The sequence below is a fragment of the Castanea sativa genome, chromosome 6, assembly GCF_040712315.1.
Source record: "Castanea sativa cultivar Marrone di Chiusa Pesio chromosome 6, ASM4071231v1".
NCBI lineage: Eukaryota > Viridiplantae > Streptophyta > Magnoliopsida > Fagales > Fagaceae > Castanea > Castanea sativa.
In genome coordinates, this window is record NC_134018.1 from 59,526,944 (window position 1) to 59,547,797 (window position 20,854).

Genomic DNA, 20,854 nt, shown 5'->3' on the forward strand with positions numbered 1-20,854 from the left:
TTAAAGTTCTGTTTGGATCACATTTTGGCATTCGCAGATTAGTGTTTTGCCTTTTTTTCTTTTTTTTTTTTACTAGCGCCTCTTGCACTATTCATGGGGCATGAACAGTGCATTAAGGCAAAGCTACATTGTTGAACAATGTTTTCAGCAGTAACTAGTAATCTAGAAGCTATTTTTTTTATTATTTTCAGCAATAAGTTTTTAGTAAAATAAACGATATCCAAACACACACTAAATGTGAATAGCAAAAAATCCATAAAATGATTATTAAAAATAAAAATAAAAATTCAAGGTGAGACCAAAGAACCTAGGAAAAAAATAAAGAAAGAAAAAAGAAGGTTCAACATTGTCAACCAAAGAACCCATAAATGAAAAAGGGAAAAAATAGTTTTTATCAGCAAAGAAAAAGAAAGGGGGTAGATAAGTCATTTTTATCCAACCACTTCTCCCTCCCATTTTCTCTCCAATTTGGGGGCTAAAAAATTGTGGGTTTGGAAAAAAACAGCTGAGCCCCATCATTTTATTTCCTTCAAAAATCACTCAAACCAAACATCTTTTCTACCCAAACTCTCTCCTATTTTCTCATCTCTATATTTCGTTCTCCCTATTTTCACTCCAACTAAACGTAGCCTAAGTGATTCATAAGATCGTGAGTCTAGTCATTTATGCCAAGCATATAGGACAGAAAACTATACATAGTTGGAGGATAATTAGATGCTCTATAAACACACACATATTTTTTTTTTTAAATTAATAAAAATGAAGTTAGGGGCACCAACCAAAATGGTATGTCATAGGAATATCAAAAAATGGTATGTCATAATCGCTTAGCCATAGCAAGAGGTAGTTAGGGTATCTTCAATAAACTTTCTCCATATTTTTTGTCCTGCTTTCGAATAAATGAACAGTGACATTTAACTTTTACTTATCTACTTTTTCAAATACGTTTTCCAACAGATTTTTTATCATTTCTCTATCTCATTTAAATATTATTTCTTCTTTCATTATTTATTTATTTTTTAACAACTATATTTTCAATGAGAAATTTTACGTCCACAACATTTTTCGCAATACTTTCACAACAAAATTTATGTGAAAAGTTGTTACTAGTTCTAATTTGAACCCACCACTAAAATTATTTTTGTACTCATCAATAATAACTAATAACAATTTGTTACTTAAAATTTATTATGAAAATATTGTGGTAGCATTTCTCAATTAGGATTTTTTATTCTTAATATTATTTTTCATTTCTTTCATTTCATTTTCATCCATATGTTTCATTTCTTTTTTTCTTTTTCTTGTTTTTCTCCTCCACACACATGTCTAGTGTCCTTTCTCTATCCCCCCCCCCTTCTTTTATTTTCTTTTTCTCCCTCATTCGAGAACATTCCAGTGAATCTAGCTCTCATTCTCTCTTTTCTTTCTCCAGCTCTCTCTTTTTCTTTTTTCTTTTTTACTTGATTCCGGAACATTCACTAGCTCTCTCTGTGGTAAGAAAAGAAAGAACAAGAGAGATGGCTCATTGTGCCGTCGCTCATCTTCGTCCCCAACGCAATCTAGATGGGTCAAATGGCTCCTATCTTCTGTCTTTTTTTCTTTTTTTTTTCTTTCTTTTATTGTTATGGTTTGATTAATTTTAAAATTGTGTTTTTGAATTTGTATTTTGATAATCTGATTATGCTTGAATTTAGAGATGTTTGAGAAAAAGACTGTTGTGTTTATAGCCGTTGTGTTTAAAATTTGGAAAAGTTTTGCATATAGAGAATAGGTTGGAGCTATTTTTGGGCTTACTGTCCAAAATATAGATTTAGCTAATCAATTGGAGATGTTCTTATAACTCTAGATAGTCTCTTGAGGACCCATATTTGATCCCCTTTTTTCATATTATTGTTACTGTTGCAGTAATAGGATCAGAAGATTTTTGTTTTTATTCTTATTGGGATGGAAAGGAAATATTTTATTAACTAACAAGGAAATAAGATCAGACACTTCAGACCACGGATCTCAGACACATCTGTCCTAATTGTTCCGGGAGAAATGGGGGTATTTTTGTCCACGAACAAGTAGTTTAATTCAAACCAAACAACATCGTCCCATATCGACAAGATAGTAACCAAAACTTTGGTTTATCAGGAGTAAACTAAGTTAAGAGGGCACGACCTTACTTGAACAGGATCTGTTCTATAGGATCGTACCTCTGTATCCTTGCTCACTAAGGAGACAGGACCCCAAACCTGGTGGATGAACCATGGCCGTGCGATCAGAGCGTGATTAACGGCCTTGCTGTCTCTGTTAGAGGCACCAAACTGTAGAGGATCGTTCTCAACTGGCTTCTGCTGGTTGGGATGGTCGCACGGCTGTCTGACAGGCTTCAAAAATCTTTTTGCTCTCTTCAAAAATCACAATCATCCCTGAACTCTGTGAGTTTTTATTCTCTTTTTGATTGAATCGGTTGGTCTAACTTTTAAGTCGCAATGTGTTTGAAAAAAATGCCTAAGTGATGACTTTGGAAATGGTAGGTAGGTACTTAGCGGAGGAGGCAGTGAAGCTCTTGGAGAAGGCCGTGAAGTTATTGGAGGATATGACCGGCAGCATTGCATGATTGCAGGTATAGATGCGTAGATGGGTGTGATGTTCTACATGATTGGGATGCATGGCAAGGCTCGAACTCTTTTGAGAGTGATATAGCTAAGCTTCATTCCAATGGGGAGAAGAAATCAGCCTTCTTTGGAATGGTGTTGAACCAGTTGGGATTGGCTTGCACGCAGTTAAATTTGGGCATGTATTGTAGCATTGCAGAATAGCCCCCTGACCTACACAGGTTTTGTGGGTTAGTTAATAAGAGATCTCTGAAGCTATGGCATCCCAACTCCACACCCCCACCCCAAAAAAAAAAAAAAAAGATACTTGGAGAAATTATCTTAACCTTGTTCTTACTTTCCCCCTTCAATATTTTAGCGACCTCTGTTTTTTAGCTGCTATGTTACAGAATTTTGGTATTTATTAATGGGTAGTTGATGTTATTGAGATACTGAGTCCATTTGGATAATCTGTTTTAGAAAATGTGTTTTGAAAAATAGCATTTTGTAAACATAATTTTAAAAACTACAAATTAGTGTTTTAGAAAGTGTATTTTTTAATTTTAAAGACTGAGCGTTTGGATGAGCTATTTTAAAATTTGTTGTTTTTGGTGTGAATTCTAAACACAATCCTGATTCTTGAATGAGAAACAGAATAAAGAAAACTTCTTTATCCATTTATTCCTAACCCCACCAAAAAAAAAAAAATATATATATATATATATATATATATATATATATATATATAGTTTTGATTCCAACAATATCTTATGTCTACAAATATAAAGTAATAATTCTAACCAAAACCCAAAATGGGCATGTCTCAAACGCTGCCAAAAACCCAAATAAATCCACAACAAGAAACAAAAATAGCAGCAGCAACAAATCCCTTAGTCAAAATAAGTTCTAAAATTTTGATTTCAAACAACCATGTAACCCACCATGCAAAAAGCCCAAATCTATAACATAAATTCAATAGAAAGGAAACAAAGAATGGTTACCTGGCAAGCGATATCAAGAGCAGCAACGACAAACAAAGGGATAAGCTTTTATTCGGTAATTAAGGATATCGTTGGCGTTATTTTGATTTTTTGAAGAAAAAATTAGCGGCAACTTAAATTGCATTTCTGAAAAAGTAGAGAAAAGCAGTTCTTTCTAAAACTTGAAAAAAAAAATCTAGGTTTAAAAAATGCAAACGTATTGATTTTGTGTAGCCAAACAATTTACAAATTCACGTTTTGGCTAAAACTCGTGTTAAGGGTTTGTTAATAGTCTATCCAAACAGGCTCAGTGTAGTACATTCTCAAGGCGGGAGAAGAAAAGTTTGGAACAACAAATCCAGACGCTGAGGATGAGAAAAAAAAAAGAGTCTGCTAGAGCTTTTGAAAGAAGCCAAAAGGATCCGGAACAGAAGGGGAAAATCACTTGAGAATATTCTTGATCCCAACCCAAATAGGGTAAAAGAGGGAACTGAAAGGTGGTCTGGATTTGGTTTCAAGAATTGACTAAGAATAAGAGAACCTTTGCTCACATTTTACTCTCACTGACTCCAGTTTTTGTCACATAGAAGATCATGTAAAGATCAAGTTCTGACACTTGCTGGAGCTTTCTTGCTCCTTGAATGTTTTTTGTGCGCACCCAAATACAGTTTGTGGGCCTAAGAGTTATTTGGGCTCACAATCTATTTGTATGATGGGCTTTTGGATTTCCTTCTATGGGTGATGTTGTGCTCGGCTTGCCCACTCCTATAGCTAACCTTTTACTCTGATACTTTCTTTTCTTTTCCTAGGCAATGACTCTTTAGTTCTGCCACTTTTTTCCCATAAGTGCCAACCTTTTCAACTGAGTTCCGCTTGCCTATTTATAGCAAAAATTAGTGGGGTGATCATCATCATTCCACTGTTGGGTGGAATGAGAGGTCCAATACCTTCTCCCCTAGGTGGAGGTTTAATGGTGAGAGGAGAAGGTGGCAGTGGCATTGGAACTGGCACCACCGCTGGATTTGATGCTCGGCAGGGGCGTTCCCTAGGCAATGGAAGGGAGGTCCAATACCGTTTCGCCTAAGTGGATGTTTGGTGAGGGGAGGGAGAAAACGATAATGGCGTTGGGACCAGCCCCGGCCGTAAGTTATGTGCTCGACAGGGGCACGCCACAGGCTACTCTGAGCACTCCGAGCTCAAAACCGCTCGGACGGCATGTGCGTTACCATGTGTGATCAGTGCAAGGCTCTTATACGTGTTAGTTTTCATGGGCCTCAGGGTGATTGGGCTTGACAGAGGGTGAGGCCCGTACATTTTCTTATAAATTATTGAATATGTTCAATTTGTTTACCAGATGAAAAGCTCATTTGTTACTGAATATAGACATATAGTTTTGTGATTGCAATTTGTCAGGCTATTCTGGTTTAGATTGCTGGTGTAATATTAAATCAATGTAATACAAACAGCACTCTTTTTTCTTTCTTTCTTTTTTATAAGGATACAAACAGCAATCTATTTGTTAGTGTTGCTCTTATTATTAACAACGAATTCACAACTCGAACTCCATGCTTGGAATCTGAACTTACTTAGACTTTTTATTTTTGTTTTTTTTTTTTAATAAATTAAACAATTTCGGTAGCTTCTCTTATCCTTATCCTCCTTCAATGATTTATTTTCATTTACCTTGGTCGTGAGGCCACTGTATAACCTCAGCAGTTTAGACTAAGATGATTTGTTTGAAAAATTGTATGCATGGTTGTCTATTTGAAGCAAAATTTTTCTTAGTAATATAATTTTTTGAGATCTATGAGTAAGAATATTCAAAATAAGTGTAATTTTTTTTTTTGAAGGCCGACATGTTTTTTAGAAGACTTTTAGAGACCGACATGATGACCAATCACTATTTTTTTTTAAATTTCCAGCCTGACAAGACCAAACTTATTGTTGAAAGAAAAGAATTTGAAAGCAGGATAGATTAGTCAATCTTACGTCTATAAATGATATATGTACGTCATTATATGTGTGCATATACGATAGAAATATACAATATTAAACAATATATTTCTTTTTCTTTTGATTTTGAGAGAGATAAAAATTTTATGCAAATAATCAAAAGAATACGTAACTCAAATTAGCAAACTTAATAGAAAAATGCTATGTTAATAATATTTTTACAATAAATTGGTAAATCAATTTAATTGTTTAAACACAAGTTGAAAAATAACAAGTTGTTGCATAAAGAATACGTTTTTATCATTTTTCAAACATAATAATAACGTTCTTTTATTTTGTAGAGAAAAAAAAAAATACTATATTATTTTCCCTTCTTTCTTTTGCTTTTATTTTACAGTTTCGAACCCTAAATACATTGATGAATATGATATATTTTCCCTGCATTTTCGTAATAAATTAAGTTACAAATAAAATATATTAATCAATTAATATTATGCTATAAAATATATATCCAAAATCCACCAAGGACCAACCAGATTTAACCAAAGTCGTATATATAGGTAAAACAATTCAATTAGATAATTAACTCCTTCTAAACGTTTAAGACTTGTTTAGTTGTTGATGAATTATGACTAATCCAACAATTTCAAATCTTTTAGGAACTTTCGTGGAGACTTGCATTCCACTCGCGGTCCAAAATCTAGTTACGGCTGGTCATGAAATGATCAAAAACACGTGGCCTTATTATTATTGATTTTTGCATGTGAAAAAATACAAGGCAATCCATAACCTAATCAACTCAATTTGCTTGCAACTCATTTAGGATGACCTGTTTTGACCTCAACTAGATTAACCCAACCCAATTGCAAGGTGTATCTAATAATTTTCAAGCATTAAGGGTTTATTTGGTTGGGAGGATGGAAAAATAAGAGGATAGAAAATTGAGTGATGATGAAAAAGCAAGGAGATAGAAGAGATTTTAATTTCCCTTATTTGTGTTTGGTTGGAGGGTAGAAAAGTGGAGGGATAGAAAATAGAGTTTGTATAAATTTACTCTTATACTCCTATTACATAACTTTTATATATATATATATATATATATATATATATATATATATATAAATATTTTATAAAGGTAAAATAAAAAGAAAAAACGGTTCAACTCTAAATGATTCAAAGTAAGGACCATAACTGCATACGAAGCAAAAAATGAAAAAGAAAAAAAGAGGAGTTTAAAGTTCCGTTTGGATCACATTTTGGCATTCGCGGATCTGTGTTTTACCTTTTTTTCTTTTCTTTTTTTACTAGCGCCTCTTGCACTATTCATAGGGCATGAACAGTGCATTAAGGCAAAGATACATTGTTGAACAATGTTTTCAGCAGTAACTAGTAATCTAGAAGCTATTTTTTTATTATTTTCAGCAATAAGTTTTTAGTAAAATAAACGATATCCAAACACACACTAAATGTGAATAGCAAAAAATCCATAAAATGATTATTAAAAAAAAAAAAAAATTCAAGGTGAGACCAAAGAACCTAGGAAAAAAATAAAGAAAGAAAAAAGAAGGTTCAACATTGTCAACCAAAGAACCCATAAATGAAAAAGGGAAAAAATAGTTTTTATCAGCAAAGAAAAAGAAAGGGGGTAGATAAGTCATTTTTATCCAACCACTTCTCCCTCCCATTTTCTCTCCAATTTGGGGGCTAAAAAATTGTGGGTTTGGAAAAAAACAGCTGAGCCCCATCATTTTATTTCCTTCAAAAATCACTCAAACCAAACATCTTTTCTACCCAAACTCTCTCCTATTTTCTCTTCTCTATATTTCGTTCTCCCTATTTTCACTCCAACTAAACGTAGCCTAAGTGATTCATAAGATCGTGAGTCTAGTCATTTATGCCAAGCATATAGGACAGAAAACTATACATAGTTGGAGGATAATTAGATGCTCTATAAACACTCACTTATTAAAAAAAAAAAAGTTAATAAAAATGAAGTTAGGGGCACCAACCAAAATGGTATGTCATAGGAATATCAAAAAAATGGTATGTCATAATCGCTTAGCCATAGCAAGAGGTAGTTAGGGTATCTTCAATAGCTTCTCCATATTTTTGTACTGTTTGAACAGTGAACAGTGACATTTAACTTTTACTTACCTACTTTTTCAAATACGTTTTCCAACAGATTTTTTATCATTTCTCTATCTCATTTAAATATTATTTCTTCTTTCATTATTTATTTATTTTTTAACAACTATATTTTCAATGAGAAATTTTACGTCCACAACATTTTTCGCAATACTTTCACAACAAAATTTATGTGAAAAGTTGTTACTAGTTCTAATTTGAACCCACCACTAAAATTATTTTTGTACTCATCAATAATAACTAATAACAATTTGTTACTTAAAATTTATTATGAAAATATTGTGGTAGCATTTCTCAATTAGTATTTTTTATTCTTAATATTATTTTTCATTTCTTTCATTTCATTTTCATCCATACGTTTCATTTCTTTTTTTCTTTTTCTTGTTTTTCTCCTCCACACACATGTCCAGTGTCCTAGCTCTATCCCCCACCCCTTCTTTTATTTTCTTTTTCTCCCTCATTCGAGAACATTCCAGTGAATCTAGCTCTCATTCTCTCTTTTCTTTCTCCAGCTCTCTCTTTTTCTTTTATCTTTTTCACTTGATTCCGGAACATTCACTAGCTCTCTCTGTGGTAAGAAAAGAAAGAAAAGAGGTACAGAGAGAAAGAACAAGAGAGATGGCTCATTGTGCCGTCGCTCATCTTCGTCCCCAACGCAATCTAGATGGGTCAAATGGCTTCTGTCTTCTGTCTTTTTTTTTTCTTTCTTTCTTTTATTGTTATGGTTTGATTAATTTTAAAATTGTGTTTTTGAATTTGTATTCTGATAATCTAATTTTGCTTGAATTTAGAGATGTTTGAGAAAAAGACTGTTGTGTTTATAGCCGTTGTGTTTAAAATTTGGAAAAGTTTTGCATATAGAGAATAGGTTGGAGCTATTTTTGGGCTTACTGTCCAAAATATAGATTTAGCTAATCAATTGGAGATGTTCTTATAACTCTAGATAGTCTCTTGAGGACCCATATTTGATCCCCTTTTTTCATATTATTGTTACTGTTGCAGTAATAGGATCAGAAGATTTTTGTTTTTATTCTTATTGGGATGGAAAGGAAATGTTTTATTAACTAACAAGGAAATATGATCAGACACTTCAGACCACGGGTCTCAGACACATCTGTCCTAATTGTTCCGGGAGAAATGGGGGTATTTTTGTCCACGAACAAGTAGTTTGATTCAAACCAAACAACATCGTCCCATATCGACAAGATAGTAACCAAAACTTTGGTTTATCAGGAGTAAACTAAGTTATGAGGGCACGACCTTACTTGAACAGGATCTGTTCTATAGGATCGTACCTCTGTATCCTTGCTCACTAAGGAGACAGGACCCCAAACCTGGTGGATGAACCATGGCAGTGCGATCAGAGCGTGATTAACCGCCTTGCTGTCTCTGTTAGAGGCACCAAACTGTAGAGGATCGTTCTCAACTGGCTTCGGCTGGTTGGGATGGTCGCACGGCTGTCTGACAGGCTTCAAAAATCTTTTTGCTCTCTTCAAAAATCACAATCATCCCTGAACTCTGTGAGTTTTTATTCTTTTTTTGATTGAATCGCTTGGTCTAACTTTTAAGTCGCGATGTGTTTGAAAAAAAATGCCTAAGTGATGACTGATCATATTCTATAAGTTTATGCCTGCCAATTGACTTTGGAAATGGTAGGTAGGTACTTAGCTGAGGAGGCAGTGAAGCTCTTGGAGAAGGCCGTGAAGTTATTGGAGGATATGACCGGCAGCATTGCATGATTGCAGGTATAGATGCGTAGATGGGTGTGATGTTCTACATGATTGGGATGCATGGCAAGGCTCGAACTCTTTTGAGAGTGATATAGCTAAGCTTCATTCCAATGGGGAGAAGAAATCAGCCTTCTTTGGAATGGTGTTGAACCAGTTGGGATTGGCTTGCACGCAGTTAAATTTGGGCATGTATTGTAGCATTGCAGAATAGCCCCCTGACCTACACAGGTTTTGTGGGTTAGTTAATAAGAGATCTCTGAAGCTATGGCATCCCAACTCCACACCCCCACCCCCCAAAAAAAAAAGATACTTGGAGAAATTATCTTAACCTTGTTCTTACTTTCCCCCTTCAATATTTTAGCGACCTCTGTTTTTTAGCTGCTATGTTACAGAATTTTGGTATTTATTAATGGGTAGTTGATGTTATTGAGATACTGAGTCCGTTTGGATAATCTGTTTTAGAAAATGTGTTTTGAAAAATAGCATTTTGTAAACATAATTTTAAAAACTACAAATTAGTGTTTTAGAAAGTGTATTTTTTAATTTTAAAGACACAGCGTTTGGATGAGCTATTTTAAAATTTGTTGTTTTTGGTGTGAATTCTAAACACAATCCTGATTCTTGAATGAGAAACAGAATAAAGAAAACTTCTTTATCCATTTATTCCTAACCCCACCAAAAAATAAAAAAAAAACATAGAGTTTTGATTCCAACAATATCTTATGTCTACAAATATAAAGGAATAATTCTAACCAAAACCCAAAATGGGCATGTCTCAAACCCTGCCAAAAACCCAAATAAATCCACAACAAGAAACAAAAATAGCAGCAGCAACAAATCCCTTAGTCAAAATAAGTTCTAAAATTTTGATTTCAAACAATCATGTAACCCACCATGCAAAAAGCCCAAATCTATAACATAAATTCAATAGAAAGGAAACAAAGAATGGTTACCTGGCAAGCGAGATCAAGAGCAGCAACGACAAACAAAGGGATAAGCTTTTATTTGGTAATTAAGGATATCGCTGGCATTATTTTGATTTTTTGAAGACAAAATTAGCGGCAACTTAAATTGCATTTTTGAAGAAGTAGAGGAAAGCAGTTCTTTCTAAAACTTGAAAAAAAAAAAAAAATCTAGGTTTAAAAAATGCAAGCATGCTGATTTTGTGTAGCCAAACAATTTACAAAATCACGTTTTAGCTAAAACTCGTGTTAAGGGTTTGTTAACAGTCTATCCAAACAGGCTCAGTGTGGTACATTCTCAAGGTGGGAGAAGAAAAGTTTGGAACAACAAATCCAGACGCTGAGGATGAGAAAAAAAAAAAGTCTGCTAGAGCTTTTGAAAGAAGCCAGAAGGATCCGGAACAGAAGGGGAAAATCACTTGAGAATATTCTTGATCCCAACCCAAATAGGGTAAAGGAGGGAACTGAAAGGTGGTCTGGATTTGGTTTCAAGAATTGACTAAGAATAAGAGAACCTTTGCTCACATTTTACTCTCACTGACTCCAGTTTTTGTCACATAGAAGATCATGTAAAGATCAAGCTCTGACACTTGCTGGAGCTTTCTTGCTCCTTGAATGTATTTCCTTGAATGTTTTCTTATAAATTATTGAATATGTTCACTTTGCTTACCAGATGAAAAGCTCATTTGTTACTGTATATAGTTTTGTGATTGCAATTTGTCAGGCTGTTCTGGTTTCTCTCATTAATGATAGAAACCAAATAGAATGTTGGTGTAATATTACACCATCATTCTATTTGGATACAAACAACATTCTTTTTTTTTTCTTTTTTTTTATATAAGGATACAAACAGCAATCTAGTTGTTAGTGTTACTCTTATAATTAACAACGAATTCACAACTCGAACTCCATGCTTGGAATCTGAACTTAGTTAGACTTTTTGTTTTGTTTTTTTTAATATTTTTTTTAATAAATTAAACAATTTCGGTAGCTTCTCTTATCATCATCCTCCTTCAATGATTTATTTTCATTTACCTTGGTCGTGAGGCCACTGTATAACCTCAGCATTTTAGACTAAGATGATTTGTTTGAAAAATTGTATGCATGGTTGTCTATTTGAAGCAAAATTTTTCTTAATAATATAATTTTTTGAGATCTATGAGTAAGAAAATTCAAAATAAGCGTAATGTTTTTTTTTTAAAGGCCGACATGTTTTTTAGAAGACTTCTAGAGACCGACATGATGACCAATCACGATTTTTTTTAAAAAAAAAATTTCCAGCCTGACAAGACCAAACTTATTGTTGAAAGAAAAGAATTTGAAAGTAGGATATATTAGTCAATCTTACGTCTATAAATGATATATGTACGTCATTATACGTGTGTATGTACGATAGAAATATACAATATTAGACAATATATTTCTTTTTCTTTTGTTTTTGAGAGAGATAAAAATTTTATGCAAATAATCAAAAGAATACGTAACTCAATAGCAAAATTAGCACACTTAATAGAAAAATGCTATGTCAACAATATTTTTACAATAAATTTTAAGTGAGAAGTTATGTTTGTTATTAATTGTTATTAGTGGGCAAAAAAGTAATTTCACTGATAGATTTAAATTAGAACCGTAACAACTTATTATCTATGATTTTTTGTGAAAATATTGTAAAAATATTATAAACATAACACCTTTCAACTCTCTCTCTCTCTCTCTCTCTCTCTCTCTCTCTCTCTCTCTCTCTCTCTCTCTCTCTCTCTCTCTTATATATATATAAAGAAATTGAACAATTATTAATTTATATAAATACATAGAATCCAAAAAACTAAACTAAATTGATAATTAAACATGTAAATTGGTAAATCAATTTAATTGTTTAAACACAAATTGAAAAATAACAAGTTTTTGCATAAATAATACGTTTTTATCATTTTTCAAACATAATAATAACGTTCTTTTATTTTGTAGAGAAAAAAAAAATACTATATTATTTTCCCTTCTTTCTTTTGCTTTTATTTTACAGTTTCGAACCCTAAATACATTGATGAATATGATATATTTTCCCTGCATTTTCGTAATAAATTAAGTTACAAATAAAATATATTAATCAATTAATATTATGCTATAAAATATATATCCAAAATCCACCAAGGACCAACCAGATTTAACCAAAGTCGTATATATAGGTAAAACAATTCAATTAGATAACTAACTCCTTCTTAACGTTTAAGACTTGTTTAGTTGTTGATGAATTATGACTAATCCAACAATTTCAAATCTTTTAGGAACTTTCGTGGAGACTTGCATTCCACTCACAGTCCAAAATCTAGTTACGGCTGGTCATGAAATGATCAAAAACACGTGGGCATTGAAACTAATGACAAAGTCATGGAAATTAATCACGATTTAAAGATTTCTACATAAGTAACAAAAATCTACAGTGCGAGAAAAATCAATACTTGCAGGAGATAACTTTGACAAAAGTGCATGAATTGGAGCTCATCTCAAGGATTGCGATAAGCTTAATGATGTGTCTCAATAGAATCATTGCGAATTCTGAATTTTCCCATTAGGGAAAAATAGTCTTCTTCCTTCTAAAAACAAAATTATCTACCTTCTAAAGCAAACAAAGAAAAACACTACCAAAGTCCAAACTGGCAAATTGAGCAATTTTTTTTTTCAAATTCTGTAGGTGTGACAGCCAGTTAAGACAAAGTTGGATGTCACCAAACAGGAAATTTCTTCATTGGATAGAGACTAAGTTATGTCTCCAATACCAATAGTGTGCCTGAAAAATCCTAGCTTTGTGCCAGAACTGCTTGTTAGGTTCACTATTGTCCAGAGACTGAGATATTGCTACATTTTTTTCAACATAGTGATCAAAGATCACGTGTCCTAAGTGGCCGCCTCCCCAACTTCCTTGCACTTAACTTTGAAATTTTAGCACCCCAAAGAAACTAGTTACTCCCCCATCAACATCTTATTGGTATCTTCTCTTCCTTCTGTGTTATATATACTTATATTACAACTTTCCACTCCTCAACCCTTTGCATTCCAAAGGAAAAAAATATGGGTTTCCAAATGGTAGCACAAGGCAGGGCTCACCAACCGTGCGCTGCTTGTAGGATGCTACGCCGGAAATGTGAGAGTGATTGCTTGCTTGAGCCATACTTTCCAGCTGAAGAGGCTGAGAAGTTTGCTGGCGTGCATAAAGTATTTGGTGCCAGCAATGTCATCAAAATGATTCAGGTGTGATACCTATGGTGTGGCACATGCATGTAGTCCTTACTGGTGTTAGAGTTCATAATTTTTGGATTATATCATTTATACACTAGTTCGAATAAAAATCTTTTATCCCACTTTTTTGGATTATCATTAATACAGATTCCACAGTTTGTGATGTATTACAATTGATGGAATACAAAAAGTTAGATAGAGAATTTCTATTAACACTTCCTATTAAAAGGTCCGGTCCAATTACATACATGATATGTACTGTTCCATTGATTGAAGTGTGATCAAGTGACATGGAGAAAGCCTCACTTGAGTTTAACTTTCAATTTTCTTTTGTCACAAAATATTTTCTTAATTAAGAATTTCATATTCTAAGATATTGGATTTGTCATTTTGGTCATAGATGGTGGATGAGACAAGGAGGGAGGATGCTGTTAAAGCCATAGTCTATGAAGCAACAGCAAGGCTCAGAGACCCTGTGTATGGCAGTGCTGGAGCTATTTTCCATTTGCAAAAGATGGTTCAGGAACTCAAGGTGCAATTGGAATCTATAAGTGCTCGAGTTCTGGAGTCACAAGCACAAAGAGACGAGCTTTTAGGACTTCTTAGGAATGTCAATCACCTCGATCGTCTTGTCCATCCCACTAATGCCCCAGTGGTTGATGAAGGCAGTTTTATGTTAGACGATGCTGTGTTAATGGCCTATGATCCTGTTAAATTTCCAGCAGAGTGTGACTGGTTTCTATTAGAAGAATAAAAACCCACATAAAAAAATATTTTACATAGAAGGCTAGTGAACACAAAAGTATATATCCTTAGGTAAAAGGTGAACCATATATATTAGGAAGCAGGTGAATTGATTTATTGTAATAACAAATAATCTTTAGGACAAGTGAGTTAAACTTTGTGAAGAGCTACACATTTTCCGTTTGGAAATAGCCTAATAAGTTGTCAATTTGTATCATGATGTAATGGTAGGATCAAATTCTTGTCATTGATTACTTTATTGGAGATATTTTATTGGTAGTGTTATGCTTATTTTTGCGTGTTTTGCGCTCTTGCTTTTTACAGAAAAATGATTCTGCCTTGTATCAATTAGAATATCAGCAAGATCACCACATTTTCAAACAGTTTATGTTTATCTTTAATTAAAATGATGTAACTCACGATAAACCATACATCGAATGATTCAATAATTTACATATTTCGCTGTATTTGATGTTGTAATTTATCAGAAAACCAGCACCAGAAGACAAAAAGAGAAGTACTAGAACAAAGGTTTTAACTCCCATATGTCAGAAACTAGCTGAAGAGACTGAAAGCCGCCTATATGCCTAACTATATTCGGTGGCTTTATCCCAGGTTTCTAAATTGGAATGTTACATGCATGTAGTTTGAGAGAGAGAGTCTGCACGTGTCAAACTTGGAAGGAACTAGATTATACCATGGTTATCAACTTTCCATTCAAAATAACGAGAGAGAAGTAAAATGCAGAAGAAGACAACCAATCAAAGACGTGCCACTATCCTTAGCAAGAAGCTTTGTTTTTTTGAGAAGAAGCTAATCCAATAGTTTCCCACTTTTCTGTCTACAAGTAAAAACTTCACAAGTGAGGGTCCCGACGAATGAGTAATTAATTTCATTTTCACAAGTGCATACTGCATACTATACTTTTTCTTTCTTTTATTTATTTATTTATTTATTTTTATATTAAAGAATAACGATTATCAAACACTAATTATTTGAAAAACTTTTAGGTTGAGGTGAGGAGTTGAAGATGGGAAGGGTGAGATTTTGGGTATTGGGGTGATGATATTCCTAAAAAAACGCCGCCATGATTTCCTAAAATGTGAAATGAACAGTGATTTTGAGGTTTTTTTTTTTGGGTTCATGGTGACTGGGGTTTAGTCTCAGACTCTCAATGATGAGATATTTTGATGGATTTGGATCCTTTAAATTTTAAGTAAAATGGAGAGTGTCCATTTAAGGGCATAAATAAAGTTGAGCAAATCTACAGACAAAATTGTGCCAACTCATTTTAAAACTTATAACTCTAGTTTTGTTTAATCATAGCCAAATTTAACCATAGTTAAATTTTAAATGAGTTGGCACAATTTTCGGGATGGTTTAGATATATCCAAAGCTCCTTAGTATTGTGTACGCATTGCTACAAATCTCTTAAAAAGTTTGGATACTAGGGGTCTATTTGGCACACCAAAGCTCCACAACACTCATCCACACGTATTTTCACAATACTTAAATAACATTAGAGCATTATCATTAACTCTTCTGTAAAAAATGTCATTTTAACACACCAAAAGTCTATTTTATTATTTTACCATATCATTTTATAATATCTCATTCATCACATATTTTATTCTTCAATTCTATACATTAAAATAATATATAAAAATATTAAAAAAACCATCAATATAAAAAATACAAAATAAAAACCTGCTCCATACACAAACAACCAGTAACAAACCCACCACCATATAGAGCACAGCCCGCCACCACCACCCACAGGTACAACCCGCCACCACCAACAAAAATCCACTAGCCGCCACCACCACCCAATACTACTTTAAAAAAAATCCCCAAAATCAACACAAAACTATCCCCAAAAAAGAAGAAGAAATGAATCAACTCCTTTTATACAACCTAATATACAGAGAGAAATTAGAGAAAAGAGCTTGAAAAAGAACCAACTCACCCATAATCACAATCACATGGAATCCAAAACTGAAGGAAAAAAACAAAGGGAGATTAGAATAAGAGATTTCCACAGTGACGGCCTCATCGGTGAGGCTGAACTCCATGGCAAGGCCGAACTGCACAGCGACGGCCAATCTCAATGGCAACAGCCTAAGCGGAGAAAAAAAAAAAGGACAGAGAGGGAGAGTGCCAGGAGGAAAAAAAGAGATAGAGAAGGCGCAGAGAAAGTGACCAAAAAAAAAAAAGGGGGAAAAAAAGAAAGAAAGAAAAAGAGAGAGGTGGAGGTTCTGGAGAAGAAAGAAGAAGAAAAAAAGGAAGAGAAGTGAGAAGATGAAGTGAGAGGCAGAGAAAGAAAGAAGAAAAAGAAAGAGAGAGAAGAAAGAAAGTCATAAATGAAGAGAGAGAAAAGGAATAAAAAAACTTTTGGCGAAAATGAACTTTTGGTCCCTACATTTTGGGTCAATTCTCATTTTGGTCCCAAAATTGATTTCTTTACTGATGTCATCCCTAAAAAAAGAAAATCATTTTTAAAATGGTCCTTTCCATCAGGCTAGAAACGGAGAAATCCTACGTGTCTAACGGAATGCCTTGTTTGCTGACATGGCGCTGACGTGACTATTAAAATATTATTAAAAAAGATTATTTGGCATTTTTAAATGCCATGTCAGCATTTTATTTTTTTTAAACAAAGCCACATCAAAAAATTTATATAAAAAAGAAATTAAATTTTAAAAAAAAACCTTAAATCTAATTTAATTAAAAAAACAACTTGTTTCCCAAAAAAAAAATTTAAAAAGCAACTTGGTGTTCTTCGTGTTCTTCCCCATCAAACCCAAGAAGAACTCAAACCCAGATTCCCAGAACACAAGCAACCAAACAATAAACACAGATCCAAATCGGCAGAACCACAACAGCACATCACAACAGAAACAAAAAACCCAAACCAACAGCACACCACACTGCCAAACCCACAAATCCAACCACCACTTCCATCGTCGCCCACCAGCCACAACCCCAAACCACAGCAGCAGGAAAAAAAAAATCAACTACAACAAGAAATCACCACTTCCTCCTCCACCACTTCTCAAGAAATCACCACCATCCACAGCAAGAAAAAAAGAAAAAAAAAACCACAAACCAAATCAACCAAATCGGACCACAACTCGTACGATCCACACTCCAACCCATGAACAATCAGACCCACGCTTCGATCCACGCTCACGACTCCTTCGATCCATGTAGACCCACGAAGAGAGAACAAAGAACAAAGAAAAGAGGGAGAGAAGAACAAGCCTCGGCGACGTTAGGTGCTTGGTTGGTGGGTTTGGGTCTCGGCGAGAACAGAGAGCAGAGGGAGAGAAGAGAGAACAAAGAAAAGAAGTGAGATAGGAGAGAGAAGAGTAAGCCTGAAATGAAATAGCTCCTTTGCTGTGGGATCATAGGTATTGGTCTGTGTTTGTTGTTTGGTTGCTGGGTTTGTGTTCTGGGAATCTGGATTTGAGTTCTTTCTGGGTTTGATGGGGAAGAACACGAAGAACACCAGGTTGTTTTTTTTGTTTTTTTTGAGAAACAAGTTGTTTTTTTTAATTAAATTAGATTTAAGGTTTTTTTAAAAATTTAATTTCTTTTTTATATAAATTTTCTGACGTGGCTTTGTTTAAAAAAATGAAAATGCTAACATGACATTTAAAAATGCCGAATAATCTTTTTTAATAATATTTTAATAGTCATGTCAGTGCCACGTCAGCAAACAGGGCATTCCGTTAAACACGTAAGATTTCTCCGTTTCTAGCCTAACGGAAAGGACCATTTTAAAAACGATTTTCTTTTTTTAGGGATGACATTAGCAAATAAATCAATTTTTGGACCAAAATGGGAATGACCCAAAATGTAGAGACCAAAAGTGTATTTTCGCCAAAACTTTTTTTTAGCATATTTGTCCGTACCGTTCCAAAGATGGAACAGTACTATTCATATGTGCTAAATATTATGGCATATAGAACATCTCATAAGAGATGTTTTTTTGGTGTTTGGTGTGTCAAATGCCAAATATTTCGCATTTGGCACACCTGATTGTAATGCCCTTACTAGAATAACATTATCAAATGGGCCTTAGATATCCAAAACTCCTTAGGATTGTGTATCACCTAACCAAATCATGGATATTTGATATACAAAATAGTGGAAATCTCCTGGAATATCTGGATATCAGGTATCCAAACCTCCTAAAAATTGTGTATAACCAAATCAGATTGTTGATGTCTAATATAGAAAATACTGGAAATCACCTATAGAATGTTTGGATATTAGGTATCCAAACCGCCTTAGTATTGTAGATCACCTAACCAAAATATGGGTATACACAATAAGGTTTCTAAACCTCCTTAGATGTTTGATGTACATTTGATGTTTGATGTACACAGTATTGAAAAAAAAATCCACAACAATAACTAATAAATAAATAATTAAAATTATTGTATTAATTTTTTTAAAACACTCTGAATACATAAAGGTTTGTGTAGTACCTTGCTCCTAGTTATATTTATGTTGTGGTTTTCGTTATGCATGTGGTTTTTTGTTTGATTTAATTTCCTAAAATGTGAAATGAACAATGATTTTTGAGGTTTTTTTTTTTTTTTTGATTTATGGTGACTGGGGTTTAGTCTCAGACTCTCAATTATGAGATATTTTGATGGATTTGAATCCTCTAAATTTTAAGTAAAATGGAAAGTGTCCACTTAAGGGCATTAATTTAAAGTTGAGCAAATCTACTGACAAGATTGTGCCAACTTATTTTAAAACTTATAACTCTAGTTTTGTTTAATCATAGCCAAATTTAACCATATTTAAATTTTAAATGAGTTGGCACAATTTTCTGGATGGTTTAGATATATCCAAAACTCCTTAGTATTGTGTACGCATTGCTGCAAATCTCTTAACAAGTTTGGATACTAGGGGTCTATTTGGTTGTGTTGTTTGAACAACAGTTTTTGTTGTTTAAACAACACAATATGTATTTTTACAACACTTTTTCATCCACACGTATTTTCACAACACTTAAACAACGTTAGAGCATTACCATCAGCTCTTCAATAAAAAATGCAATTTTGACACACCAAAAGCCTACTTTATTATTTTACCACATCTTTTTACAATATCTCATTCATCACATGTTTTATTCTTCAATTCTATACATTAAAATAATATATTAAAATAATATTAAAAAAACATGTTGAGGTCTAAAATGTATACAAAAAGAATGGTAAAAGGCCCAAGGAGGTGGTACATTGGGTCAATCCGTGGGAAATAAAAAAAATTGGAAAAGAAGAGAAAGATTGGGGTTACAAAGGAAAGAGGGATGATGGACTTGAGGCCCAAAAGGGAGCAAGGAGCCCATAGGAAAATGGAAAAGGGAAAGAAAAGAATTCAGCCCGCCAAGACCAGAGAAAGAAAAGGAGCTGAGGAAGGACACTGGGGGGGATTGCCTGGGACCCTTGGATGTACAACATGGCTAAAGGAGAATTAAGACAGTTCAGAAGGTCCCAGGATCAAGAAACAGATGGGCCTTCTTCTCGAAGCGACCAGTAATACAACGCAAGGCCCGAAGATCTGGAAAGCAACGACTCAGGGGTAGGAAGTCGGTGTCTCGAGAACCCAAAATAAGAAACCCACGAAAGGAAATGGCTCGGGAAACCTTCGGTTTTCCCAGAAGAAAACTTGACTTACTGGAAAAAATAACAAAAGGAAGGGGCAGCTAAAAGGGGTTAAGCCTAAAAAGAGAAGACAGACAAAAAGGGGACTTGGAAGGCAAAAGTGTCTCAGAATAGAAAGTCAGCAAGACACTTTCAAAGAAAAAAAACATCAAAAGAAGGAAGCTATGGAAAATAAGGAATGGAGTAGTCGTTAGAAGAGCTGAGATGAACAGGGGGCTCTAGTACCCAGGGGGCCTAGGGGGAAGAATCAATGGTACCCCGAAACCCTAATATGACACTATAAAAGGGGGAGAGCAACCAACGTTAAGGGGCATTTAGCAGTAAAGAAATCATATAGAATCATTGAGAGAAAACTCCGTAAAACTCAAGGAAAACAAGAGAATATCTCTCGATATCCTAGAAACAGTCACTACAGTACATACTTGGATTCAAAAGGATTCAAACTTTGCAAGTCTTAGAGGCTTAAATAGTCATCTAAGTCTGTAATTTTTGAGCTTGTTTGGACCTTGTATTATGTCTTAGTGGTCGCATTTGTAATCCATAACTAAGAAAAATTAATGAATTAGTTCTTATTGATTTAAGGATTCCGAACAATTACTCTGCATTTTATTGTAATAATTTTGTCTTCCTTTGCTATTTTCTTGTTGCTCAACACATATTCTTGCTTCTTAGTGTGTACGTTTGCAGGAGTTTTGCCCTGTGCACCACTTGGTTTTGTAAACAGCCTATTTAGCTGCGGTGAACCAAGTCTAGTCCCTTCAAACTACAACAAGAGGGCTTGATGTCCTTGCTTAAACTTTGGCTTGGACACCATCAAAAAAATAGACTTTCACAAAACAT

The 20,854-nt window shown here is 34.0% G+C and overlaps 1 protein-coding gene and 2 non-coding genes across 3 annotated transcripts; all 3 read left to right on the forward strand.

Annotated features, from left to right (window-relative positions):
• Positions 1-2,158: 2,158 nt before the first annotated feature.
• Positions 2,159-2,374, forward strand: LOC142641837 (small nucleolar RNA U3). The gene has a single exon (XR_012845513.1). It is a non-coding gene; the product is annotated as a small nucleolar RNA U3 (small nucleolar RNA).
• Positions 2,375-8,915: 6,541 nt separating this feature from the next.
• Positions 8,916-9,131, forward strand: LOC142641842 (small nucleolar RNA U3). The gene has a single exon (XR_012845518.1). It is a non-coding gene; the product is annotated as a small nucleolar RNA U3 (small nucleolar RNA).
• Positions 9,132-13,332: 4,201 nt separating this feature from the next.
• LOC142638844 (LOB domain-containing protein 1-like) lies at positions 13,333-14,601 on the forward strand. Its single transcript, XM_075812903.1, has 2 exons — positions 13,333-13,601; positions 13,990-14,601. The coding sequence occupies exons 1-2, from the start codon at positions 13,422-13,424 to the stop codon at positions 14,341-14,343; spliced, it is 534 nt and encodes a 177-aa protein (XP_075669018.1). The 5' UTR covers positions 13,333-13,421; the 3' UTR covers positions 14,344-14,601.
• The last annotated feature ends 6,253 nt before the right edge of the window (positions 14,602-20,854 follow it).

Excerpts from the sequence above, each read along its gene's own strand:
- LOC142638844 (XM_075812903.1), top strand. The coding sequence starts at position 13,422 with ATGGGTTTCCAAATGGTAGCACAAGGCAGGGCTCACCAACCGTGCGCT. Across the intron at positions 13,602-13,989 it reads ATGTCATCAAAATGATTCAG|ATGGTGGATGAGACAAGGAG; the intron begins GTGTGATACCTA and ends TTTTGGTCATAG.